Raw genomic sequence first — 12,989 nt, forward strand, 5'->3', positions numbered from 1 at the left:
GAGAGGGACATCATGCTTGGGAGGGTGGAGGGACGGCGCAGGAGAGGAAGGCCCTCTATGAGGTGGATTAATTCAGTGAATGGGATAGTTGGGATGAGAGTGTCGGAGACAACGCAATTGGCACAGGACAGAGCGGAGTTTAGAGCTGTTGTACATAGGGTCTCTATGAGTCACAAGCGACTTGACGGGACATAACAACAACAACAACAGTTCTTTTTCTTTTTTCATTCATGTGGGATATATCACACAGTTTGGATTTTTGTTTGTTTGTTTGTTTCTGTTGATCCTCATTTGTATATCTGGTATGAATCCCACTAGATCACACACATACAAAAAATAATTGTGTGTTTTAATTTGAATTCTATTAGGATTTAGTTGAATTTTTTTCCATTTTGATTTTCGCAAAAGTTAAGAGAAAAGTTGAATTTTCATTCATTCACTGTTGCATATTTTCTTCCCTGCCCCCCCCAGTTCACTTTATTAAAGAAAAACAAAGCTCATTTTTTTTGTATAATTTCCTCTCTTCCCACGAACTCTCAGTCCACTCTCTTATATAGTCCTTTTCTGATGTTATATATTTCTTTTAAATAGTTCTTTCCTTCATCTGTTCCAATGTTCTGTTCATTATTTGTTAAGTCTTTTCACAGTTTCCCTCCATTTGAGTTCTGTTTTATAACAGTGATCTTAATGCAGTATTTGTCCCTTTTTCGCATCTGTGTTAATAAAAGAGCTCTGGTGACATAGAGGTAAGAAACTGCACTACAATCCCAAAGGCATGTAGTTAAAAGCATGTAGTACAGAAAGAAGGACAGTCTCCTCCTCGCAATTACTGCTTTAGAAAACCTGCTGGAGGGTAGGCAATGGGTCTGTTCTGACTCAACAATACTCAACAATAATAGTGTTCATGAGAGATACAGTAGTCTAGTATCAAGGTTACATTTGTTTTATATAATGGATTCAGAAGTATTCTGTTCTTTTCTATACTCTGACATAGTTTGTGTAGAACTTGTACAAGGTCTTTACAAATTACTTTGTAGAATTTACTGGTGAAGCATCTGGGCTAGAATTTTTTTATGGATTTTTTCTTTTTTTTATTAATTTTAATGAAAGTTTACAGAGATTTAGGGTTTCCAGTCATTCATTGTTGCACTTTTCTTCCTGCCCCCCCATTCACTCTACCCCTTGAATTTGGAATTATTTATATGACCTATTCTATTTTCCTTTTTTGTCATTTCCCAAAAACCTGTCTTATTGCTGTCAAGTCAGAACCACTTCATGACTGACTCTCCAGCAGGCTTACAGGGACTATGAATCCCGTAAGAGATTACCTGTCTTCCTACCAGGAAGATGCTGGTGATTTGAACTGCCAGAAAGGGGCCACCTTCGGATTTGTAGCACAGCTCGTTATGGACCATATCACCCGAGTTCTCTCTCTCTCTCTCTCTCTCTCTGTCTCTGTGTTTGTATGCAATACATCTGTTCAGACATTATTATTCTGGATTTTTTTTTTATCCACCAGGAGTTTTATATATATATCATTTAATTGCCTTTTTGCCTGTGTAGTTTCTGTTGGAAAATGGAAGCTTAATATTATTAGTTCTCCTTTATAGATAACCCTTCATTTTCCGTAAGCAGCTTTCAGTATTTTTCCTTTGCCTCATATTTTGAACAATTTGATTCTGATATGTCCTAGTATTTTTCTTTTGAAGTCTATTCTGTTAGAGGTTTACTATATTTTTTCAATGCATTGTCTCCTTTCTCATAATATTCGGGATATTTTCTTCAGCAAACCCAATTATTTTCTCTATGTTTCCCCACTTCCCCTGTTTTTTCTGTAATTCCACTCACATAGACATAATCCTTGTTGATATTGTCTTACATGACTCTTAAGCTTTCTTACTTTTCCTTCCTTCATTTTGGGTCTTCTAACAAATTCGTATTAACTTATTTATCCCCATCTATATGAGTCGGAAACGACTCGATGGCACATAACAACAACAACAACATCTACTCTATTGTCCTTCCAATGTGTTATCTAGTTCTGAAATTATAGGCTTAACATTCTGAATGTCAATTTACTGTTTTCCCATGACTTTTAATATTCCAAACAATTTTATGTATTTGGTCTTGTTTGGTTTTTCTGGTTGTGTTTGTTTTTTGCAATATCTTTAGATTTCTCTGCTCTTTTAAATTCTTTTTTCGAGCTATTAAATGTACTGAACAATTATTCCTTTGCATTCCTTCTCAGAAAGTTCCCATAGCATTTCTTTCTCTGAAAGATTCTCTGGTCTATATTCTGGTAGCTTTTTGTGCCCTATTGCCTTGTTCTTTGGAGTGGTTTATTTGGTTGCTTTCCAGATATTGGGGTGGTGTTACCTTTGTGTTGTTTTCTTTTTATATATGATTGTAATGTGTGTTACAACACATGTTGCACAACTTGCTAGCTCAATAATTCTTATTGATTTTCCTCCTTTCTTCCAGTGGATGTGATCGAGGATAGTGAGTGACGTGTGTGCAGTTCTCTAGTTTGTTTGTATAAAGCACTTGAAAGCAGACTTGTCTGGTTTGCATTCTAGTCTTTCATTTATGAGGAAGAGAAAAAGTTGGTTTTAACCCTTGCAAAGTGATTAGAGCTTCAGGAGGTATATATTAGACTGGATACTGTTGCTACCTATTGTCAAGTAAAAACAGGAAACAAACAAAAAACAACAAAAAGGAACAAAGGACATTCAAAGAAAATAAAAAAGCAAAACACTCAATAGACATATAAAAGGGAGGAGCATAAGCATTGAAAGGTAAAATTAAAGAGAATATTGAGGGTCAAAGAAAAGATAAGCAAGGGAAAGTTAAAACAGAAAAAGGGGAGACATTTAAAGAAAAAGCAAAACAAAACATAAAATAATAAAATAAAAAACAAGCAAGCATCCCTCTTCTCCCCTTGAGCAGTGAGCTCACCAACTAAGGCAAGCCTTCCTGCCAGCTCCAGGACCAGAGAGGACTTCAAGCAGTTTACACCCAGTCTCGGGAGAAGACATGGGTACAAAATGAGCACCCAACACCTAGATTTGGGTAGGAAAGAATACATTCCTGTGATGGTCAGCTTTTCTGGGATGTGCTCAACTCCCTTCAGCTGTTCTGCCTTCTAAAGCTAACATGGGCCCCTCTCATTCAGTCTCAAAAGAAGACACAAGTATACCATAAGACCATAAGCATTGACCTCTGACACTTGGGGGGAAAAGTGTCTTGGGTTACATTCCAGGGACTTTCCCAGATCCTTTCTTTGTCTCTGCAGTAAAGAAATAGTTCCACAGACCTCCATCCGCTTACACAATGTCAAGGAAGCAGAAGGCAAGGTAAAACATGAAAAAAATAAAGCAAACCATCTCCTAAAAAATGCAGAACATATGGGTAAGGGGGAAATCACAGGGTCACAAAATTGGGTGGGTGGAGGGGTGGAGGGAGAGGGTAAAGGACATGAGAAAGATCCAGCAGGGACCTGAAGAGATGGAGTAATGGCAGACATAATCCAATGGTAATTAATTTTATGAAACACAATGTATGGCAATGATTGTATTAAACATAATGTGAATGAAAAAAGTGTGAAACACACACATAGAAAACCACTATGTCCATGAATAACACAGAATGTATATGAATAATTATATGCATACCAATAAAAATACAGAGTTGGGGTGGAAGTAAACAAGAGTGAGGACCCAGTTAATATCCCAGAAATAGGAAAGCAGAAGAAAAACGTCTACATGTGAGTTCCAAGAATTGGTACTGAAGAAGTTGCAAATGTTGGAAAAGAGTTGCAACCATAAAGGAGTGCCAAGAAGCCAAAGCTAAAGGAAGAAATCAAAGAGCTGAACAGAAAATCTCAAAGGGCAGTTAAGGAAGACAAAGCAAGATACTATAATGAAATGTGCAGAGAGCTGGAATCAGAAAATCAAAAGGTCTGAACTCAGTATTTCTTAAGCTGAAGGAGTAGAAACACAAATTCAAGCCATGAGTAACAATACGTAAGGATGTTTTAGGCAGAATGTTAAATGATCCAAGAAGCATTAAAAGAAGATGGAAATAGTATAAAGTCACTGTACCAGAAGGAGTTGGTTGACACAGAAGAATTTAATGAAATAACATATGAGCAAGAGCCTGTGGTGTTGAGAGAGGAAGTTCAAGTTGCTCTGAAATAATTGCGGGAGAACCCCCCCAAAAAACAAAAAAAAACACCCCAAGGCTCTAGGAGTTGACAGCATACCAGTGACATATTTCAACAAACAGATGCTGCCCAGGATGTGCTACGTTGTGCCAAGAAATCTGGAGGACAGCCAGCTGACCAACTGATTGGAAAAGATTAATATTTGTTCCCATTCCAAATCAGGTGATCTGACAGAGTGCAGGAATTAGCAAACAAGATCATTAATATCACATGAAAGCAAGATTCTGCTGAAAATTATCCCAAAATGACTGAAGTAATATGTCAACAGAGAGCTTCCAGATTTGCAGGCTGGATTTAAAAGAGGTCGTGGTACTAGGGATATTATAGTGAATGTTAGAGGGACCTTTGCAGAAAGGAGAGTACCTGAGGAATGTCTATCTGTGCTTTATTGACTATGCAAAGGCTTTTAACTGTGTGGATAACAACAAGCTACGTCTGACTCTGTGAAGAATGGGAATTCCAGAACATTTGATTGAGCTTATGAGAAACATATGCTTAGACCAAGAGGCAATTGTCAGAACAGAGCAAGAAGACACTACATGATTCAAATTCAAAAAAGGGGTCTGCCAGGGATGTATTCTGTCTCCATACCTTTTCAATCTGTGTGCAGAATAGATCATCTGAGACTCTGGGCTGTAAGAGGAGGAATGTGGCATCAGGATTGGTGGAAGATTCATCAACAACCTGTGTTATGCAGAGGACATAAACCTGCATGCTGAAACAGAGGAGGACCTAAAGCGCTTCCTGCAGAGGGTCAAGGACTGCAGCCTCTTATATGGATTGAAGCTCAACATCAAGAAAACAAAGATTCTCACCACTGGACCAATTGGCAGTATCAGTATAGATGGTGAAGAGATTGGGATTGTTAACATTTTTTTAGTTTTCTTGGCTTCATACCACTCTTGGTACAAGCAGCCAGGAAATCAAGAGACAAATTGTATTGGGAAAGTCAGCTGTCAGGGACCTCTCCAGAGTACTGAAGAGTAATGACGTCAGGCTGGAGAGTAAGGTGCACCTGATCTGGGCTATAATCTCCACAATCGTGTGTTATGCATCAGAGAGTTGGCTAATGACTAGGGATGATAGAAAGAGAATTGATGCCTTTGAGCTGTGGTCCTGGAGAAGAGCTGTGGTCCTGGAGAAGAGTATTGAATATACCATGGACTGATAGGAGAACAGATTTGTCCAAGGATTCTGAAGCTTTGTCTGACATAGTTTGAGCATGTTGCATGGAGGGACCAGTCCTTGGAGAGGGACATCATGTTTGGGAGAGTGGAGGAACAGCACAGAAGAGGAGGAAGACCCTCTATGAGATGGATCAGTTCTGTGATTGGAGTGGTGTGAGTAAGTGCGTCGGAGATGGTGAAGCTGGCACAGGATAAGAGCGGGGTTTAGGGCTCTTTTACATAGGGTCACTATGAGTGGCAAGGGACTTAAGGTCTCATAATAACAACACCACAAAGAGAATACAATCAACACAGTAATAAAAACAACAGAAAAGCATGGAGATATAATTCAGAATAACAAGAATGCTGTAAAAGGTCAAGTACTACACTTTTCAATATGGGCTGAAACTTAACATCAAGAAGACAAAGATTCTTATCATTGGACCAACTAAACACCATGATAGATGGAAAAGATATTGAAATTGCTAACATTTTCACCTTGCTTGGCCCCACAATCAACACTCTTGACATTAGCAGTCAAAAAATTAAAAGATCCACTCCTATTCAAGCAGGGAATTGTTAAGGTTCCAGGTGTATGGTGTTTGGCTGGGTTGTTTTGGTTTTTGGTTGTTTTGTTGTGTTGGTTTTCTTTCTCCTTTGTCTTTTTGTTATTGATTTCTAGTTTTGTAGCACTGAAGTCTGAGAAAATGGTTTGTATTATTTCTGTTTTTTAATTTATTGATACTTCCTTTGTGACCTAATATTTGATCAGTTCTGGAAGATGTTCTGTGTGCACTGGAGAAGGATGTATATTCATCTTTTTTTGGGATACATTGGTCTGTATATATCTATTAGATCAAGTTGGCTGATTGTGTGATTAATTCCTCATCATGTTTCTTGGGTTTCCTTCTGATAGTCCTATCTTCCCTTAAAAGTGGTGTATAATGTCACTGTTATAAAATAGGACAGACATGGGGTTTGGGAGGGTAGTTAAGAAAAGAGGGGCTAAGTAATGAACACTGGATTGGAACACATGAAGGAAATATCTGTTCAAATGGAATGTATAACTAGGAATTATTTTTATGAAAACAATCAGAATGAGTGGTGTATAGCACAGTGAACTCGAGGCCAGTTTGGGGAGGGAAAGAGGGAAAGAACTTATGTAACAATGAGTGAATACTTTCTTTAAAAAAGTGAATTGGGGGGATAGGGAAGAAAATGTGCAAACATGCATGTATGAAAATCCAACTTTTTTGTAAATGTTTGTTACAATCACAATAAATAAAAAAAATGGGGAGAAAACAAAGAAATCAAAGATGAATTGCATTAGAAAAATCTGCTGTCAGGGACCTCTCCAGAGTGCTAAACACCCTGATCCCCATGGTCTTTGTAATTATTTGCTATGCATCAGATTTGCTATGTATCAGAGAGTAGGACAATGACTAAGGGTGAGAGAAAAAGAATTGATGCCTTTGAGTTGAGGTGCTGGAGAAGATTGTTGAATATTCCATGGATAGCAAAGAGAACAAACAGGTTTGTCCTGAAAAGGGTGAAACCAAGTTGCTCCTGGAAGACAAGGATTTTGGAGTTGTCTCACATACTTTGGTCATGTTACTAAGAAAGCACCAGTTCTTTGAGAAGGATATCATGCTTGGAAGAATAGAGGGATATCACAAGAGAGGAAGACCCTGGAGAAGATAAATTGACACAAGAACTATGGTAATGGAGCATTAAAGTTAGTGAGATTGGCTCAGGACAGGACAGGGTTCATAGTGTCACTATGAGTCACAAGTGACCCAATGGCACATAATAGCAAAAACACAAAGTGCAAAGGGTACATTCTCTAAAACTGACCACATATTAGGACATAAAAAAGCCTCAATAAATTCCAGCCTACTGAATCAATGTAAAGTATCTTCTTAGACCATAAATCCATGAAGATAGAAATTAACAACAAAAGGTTAAAAGAAAAAAGAACGCTGACTTGGAAACCAGATAGCATCTTTTGTAAGCACTACTGATTTGTAGAAGAAATAAAAACTGAAATTAAAAAGTTCCTCAAAATGAATGAAAAAGAAAGCACAATAATATATCAAAACCTCTGGGATACAGCTAAGGTAGTCCTCAGAGGTCACTTCATAGCAATAAGCAAACACATATATAAAAAAGAAAAGAGCAAAATAAACTATTTAAGACCTGAAACAAATAGAGAAAGCACAACAAGCTAATGCCACATACCTAGAACATAGAAATTAAATGGAAAAGAGCCAAAACCAATGGGATAGAACATAAAAATAATTGAAACCATCAACAAAAGCAGGAGTGGTTCAGCAAAAGAGTTAATAAATAGGCAAACTATTGGCAAATTTAACATAGAAATGAAACAAGTAACTCAAATAAGATATGGAAGAGGTGACAGCACAAAACAATCAGATCTAATTAAATCAGTAATATTTGAATATTATGAAAAGCTTTATTTCAACAAATTTAAAAGCCTAGAGGAAATGGACAAATTTCTAGAAACCAACCCCCTACTCAAATTTACATAGACAGTAGTCAAACAGATTCATTACTAAAGAAAAGTAATACAAATCATACGAAGAATCTCTTCCCCTCTCCAAAAATGTTCTGGCTTGGAGGGCTTCATGGATAAAGTCTACAAACATTCAAAGCCAAAGACTTGTCAATTCTACTAAAATTATTTCTAAAAAGAAGGTATACCCCCAGAGTTATTCTTTGAAACATGCTTGACCCTTAGACAAAACCAAAGACATTATTAAAAAATCAAACTAACCCACAAACTATAGACTAATACCTCTTATGAACATGTTGTTGTTGTTGTTGTTATGTGCTGTCGAGTCGCCTGCGACTGAAAAACCTTAACAAAATCCTGGCCAATAGAATCCAACAGTATATTAAAAAATAATAGTTAATCATGATCAAGTAGGATTCATAACAGGAATGAAAGGATGGTTCAACATAAGAAAAATAATGTATTCATCACATTAATCAAGAAAGAACAGGTATAATCCTTGCAATGCTGTTGTTTTTATGTGCCGTCGAGTTGCCTGGGACTCATAGGGACATTATGTACAACAGCCCTAAACCCTGCCCTATCCTGTGTCAATCTCGCTGTCTCTGACACACCTACCCCCATTATCCCAAACACTGAATCAATCCATCTCAACAAGGGTCTTCCTCTCCTGAACTGTCCCTCCACCCTCCCAAGCATGAAACCGCCCCCCCCCCCATCCCTGGCCAAGACTGATCGCTCCTTGCAACAAGTCCAAAGTATGTCAGACAAAGCTTCAGAATCCTTGCCTCCAAGGAGCAGCCTGGCTTAACCCTTTGCAGGACAACCCTGTTCTTTTTCTTATCAGGCTTTGGTATATTCAGTAATCTACTTCAACACCACAGCTCAAAGGCATCAGTTCTCCTATCATCCCTAGTCATTGTCCAGCTCTCTGATGCATAGGGGAGAAAAAAGCCTTCAACAAAATCCAACACTCCTTCCTAATTAAAAATCTCTGACAAATAGGAATAAAGAAGAATTTCCTTAACATAGTGAAAAGCACATACACAAAACCAAGAGCCAATATTATTCCCATTGGAGAGAGACAAAAAAGACGTGCCCCCCCTGTGAAGAGGGACAAGTAAAGCATTCTCACTATCACCATTTCTATTAAATATTGAATTGGAAATTCTAGCCAGGTCAATAAGGCAAAAGAAATATATAAGTGGTATCTAAATTGGCAAAGAGGTGGTGAAAACTTACACTATATGCAGGTGACATTATAGAATACACAGAAAACTCCAAAGACTCAAACAATCAAACAAAAAACCCAAAACCAAACCTGTTAGACCTAGTAGACCAAGTTAACAGAACAAAAGCCAACCTAGCAGACCAAGTTAGTAGAGTGAAAGAATGTAAAATCAACATATAAAAATCAGTTGTCCAAAATCACTAGCAATCATGGATATGCAAATTAAAACAACAATGATCTACAATACCTCTCACCACAGTAACAGTAGCAAAGTTTAACAGGAGAGCAAACAATAAATATTGGAGAGGATGTGGAGAAATTGGAACTCTAACGCACTGTTGGTGGAAGTGTAAAATTGTGCAAACTCTGTAGAAGGCAGTTTAGCATTTCCTCAAGAGACTGGCCGTGGAAATCTCATTTGATTCAGCTATTCCACTGCTGGTAATATATGTCAAGGAAATGAGAATCGAGACATGAATGGAAATATGTATACCTATGCTTATTGCAGCATTATTAACAATAAGAAGAAAATAGAAATGACCTAAATGTCCATCAACAAGTGAATGGATTGAGAAATTGTGGTCCATCCACCCAACAGAATACTATACAACACTAAGGAACAATAATTTTGTAAAAGGAAAGAAGAAAAGGAGTGATCCTGAAGAAGGATAGAATGGGGACCTGACCATGTGTCTGGTCTGAGAATGAGTCTCACAATCCAGCAAGAGGTGGAGTTGGAGTGGCCAGTCAAGTCAAAGTTTCATCTTGTCTGAGAAATGACTAAGACCTCCAAATAGAATCTGGGCCAGAGCCAGCACTTCTTCTATTCTAGGCACCATTGAAAATGAGGGCATCCAGCCTGGAATGGAGTTTTCACTGGTCTCAAAAAATCTAGGGTAGCCAGCCTAGCTTGGGATGATGTCATCCTCCATGACTTAATTTCAAACATTCCTCATCCTGATTTTCCCTGCATATCTATTTTGCCTCTATAGACCCTTCTGACTATTCTGAGACAATCTTATTTCTCATTTTTTATCGTACTTTCTTAATACGTTATCACATGCTTTATTATCCTTCTTTTGTAATATCCTTACAAAAATATTATTGCATAAGTTTCTAAATTATTGAAACAACCTCTTGTTTTGCTAGACACTTGAGTCTAATATTCACATGTATATTATAAGATATCTGAGTATGAAAAAAAATTTTACACTTGATTAATGAGTTGATCTGAAAGGAATCAAAATTCCATTTGAGGAATATGATTTAGACTATATATATGAGAGAGGAACTCTGGTGACCTTAGGAGAAGTGCTGAGAACATAAAATGCATATAGTTTAAATCAACAAACTGATCTGTGATTGACTGCCTCTGAAAACCCACTGGAGGGTTTTGACTTGACTACACATAAAAACAGTATATGAGAGACAGTAGTGTTAATATACTTTACATCTATTATCATTTTATCTTACATGACTGTGATTTCTACTTAATTTATTATAGGATACAGTGGTAGCTCTCCAAGCCCTTGCCAAATATGAAGCACAGATTTTCACTAAAAGTGAAAAAACAACAACTGTCACTGTCAAGTCTTCTTCAGGGGCATTCACCAAAGAATTCCAGGTAGACAATGCCAACCGCCTATTGCTGCAGGAGGTCCAGCTGCCACAGATTCCGGGAGAGTACAGCACAACGGTGTCAGGATCAGGATGTGTGTATCTCCAGGTGAGATTTTTTTTCCCCCAGACCTTGAGGAATTCTGGAAATGAGAAAGTCTCAGTGAATTTTCAACTTTTAAAGTAGAAAAATAGGAGCTAAGAGAAAATGTGAGTCACCTGGAAGAGATTGAGAAACCCTTTCAATGTAAATATAAAGAACGTTTCTTTCAATTCATTTTAGACATCCTTGAGATACAATATATTACCGAAGAAAGATCGGAAAGCTCCCTTCTCTTTGATGGTTGATACTCTGCCCAAGAGTTGTAATGAAGCAGAAGCTCACAGGAGATTCCAGATTCTTATCAACATTAGGTAAATCCTTCTTTGATACCAGATCTTTTCTTTTCTTGTATGGGCAACTCCACTATCCAAAGTCATATGTAATGACTACAGAACATCAGCAGTATTTATTTTAATAATTTATTACATTTTTAGCAGTATTTATGACATGAAAGTTAGTTCATTCTTACTGAAAAGGACTTAACAGAGACTAGAATGTTGCCATGCTTCCAGAGAATGAGTGAATATAGTGAAAGGGTTTTGTCTATTTTTTTTCTTTCTAAATAATAATAATGCAAGCAAATAGAATAAACACAGAAATTGAGTGGTAGTTCGGGAGAGGGAACAGTAGGAATAAAAGAAAATGGGTGAGGTTGCTGTCTTAAATTAATTCCAGTGTACGTAGTAACGTGCCTAACGCTTATTTGTTTTACTTCATAGTTATACTGGGGAACGACTGAGCTCTAATATGGCCATTGTTGATGTGAAGATGGTCTCAGGCTTCATACCTATGAAACTATCAGTGAAAAAGGTAAATTCTAAATTCCTAACACAAAAGGTATGACAAATGCTGATATTTTCAGCTGACAATTTATTTTATTGATGTAATTTTTAAGATATTTACTTCCCATTTTTGGACAAATATGTTTCTTAAAATTGTGTTTTCTATCATCTTTATAGTGTATATAATGGCATGGAGTTCTTAGGTGGCACAAACACTTAACTATTTAAATATTAACCTATTTAAACAAAAGTAAATTGATATTTAAAAAACAATTGATACAGCACAACAAGAAAAAAGTTAACAATCCAATTGATAAATGGGCACAGGATATGGACAAACACTTCACCAAAGAAGACGTTCAGATGGCCAACAAGCACATGATGAAATGTTCAAAATCCCTAGCTCTAAGAGAGAAATAAATAAAAAAACTATGAGATCTCTATCATCAACTCACCTATCACTCAACTATCATCTCACCCCATTAAGAATAGCAAAATTTAACAGAACAGCAAACAACAAATGCTAGTGAGTTTGTGGAGAAACTGGAACCCTTATTCACTGTTGGTGGGAATGTAAAATGGTGCAACCACTGTGGATGGCGGTATGGCACTTTCTCAAAAAGTTGCGAATAGAGATACCATTTGACCCAGCAATTCCTCTACTGAGAATATACCCTAAAGAAACCTTAACTGTAACCCAACAGATATATGCACACCCAAGTTTATTGCAGCTTTATTCAAAATAGCAAAGAGTTGGAAAAAACCTAAGTGCCCATCACCAAATGAATGGATAGAGAAGCTCTGGTATATTCACACAATGAAATACTACACTGCATTGAAAAAAAGGAAACTCATGCAATATTATTCAAAATAGGGGATCCTGGAGGTCATTTTGCTGAGTGAAATATCTCAGTCACAGAAGGACAAATACTGCATAGTACCACTGTTGTAAAATGGGTCTGACATCAGGGTTGGGATGAGACTGAAAAATTTTGGATAAATTATGTATACTGCATTGAAACTGACAAGGGAGAGAACAGTTTAAAAGTGATATATGATTCTGTATTATGGTTATGACAAGAGTTCAGAATGAAGGTTGCATAGTGGAGTGTACTTGGGGGATTGGTGGTTATTGTATACAAATAAAAGAATTTTTCTTTTACTTTTCAAAGAGAAGAGCAAACTGAGGGGGAGGGGGAGGCAAGGAGAAAAATACAACAATGAATGAATCGAAATAGAAAATCTCTGTAATGTTCTTTAAAATTAATAAAATAAAATTTTAAAAAATAAAAATAATTGATAATAAAATGATAGAAAAAGTTTGAAATGAAATGT

The 12,989-nt window shown here is 37.0% G+C and overlaps 1 protein-coding gene across 1 annotated transcript in view; it reads left to right on the plus strand.

The window, feature by feature from the left end:
* LOC102854121 (alpha-2-macroglobulin-like) overlaps window positions 1-12,989 on the plus strand; it is a 111,576-nt gene that overhangs the window by 77,566 nt on the left and 21,021 nt on the right. The window contains exons 30-32 of the mRNA XM_006901758.1: window positions 10,657-10,878; window positions 11,053-11,183; window positions 11,592-11,682. Of these exons, the coding sequence (XP_006901820.1) occupies window positions 10,657-10,878; window positions 11,053-11,183; window positions 11,592-11,682 (444 nt within the window). The remainder of the gene's footprint in view (window positions 1-10,656; window positions 10,879-11,052; window positions 11,184-11,591; window positions 11,683-12,989) is intronic.

This window comes from Elephantulus edwardii, unplaced genomic scaffold (assembly GCF_000299155.1).
Source record: "Elephantulus edwardii isolate Elephantulus edwardi_28Jun2011 unplaced genomic scaffold, EleEdw1.0 scaffold00342, whole genome shotgun sequence".
Taxonomy (NCBI): Eukaryota; Metazoa; Chordata; class Mammalia; order Macroscelidea; family Macroscelididae; genus Elephantulus; species Elephantulus edwardii.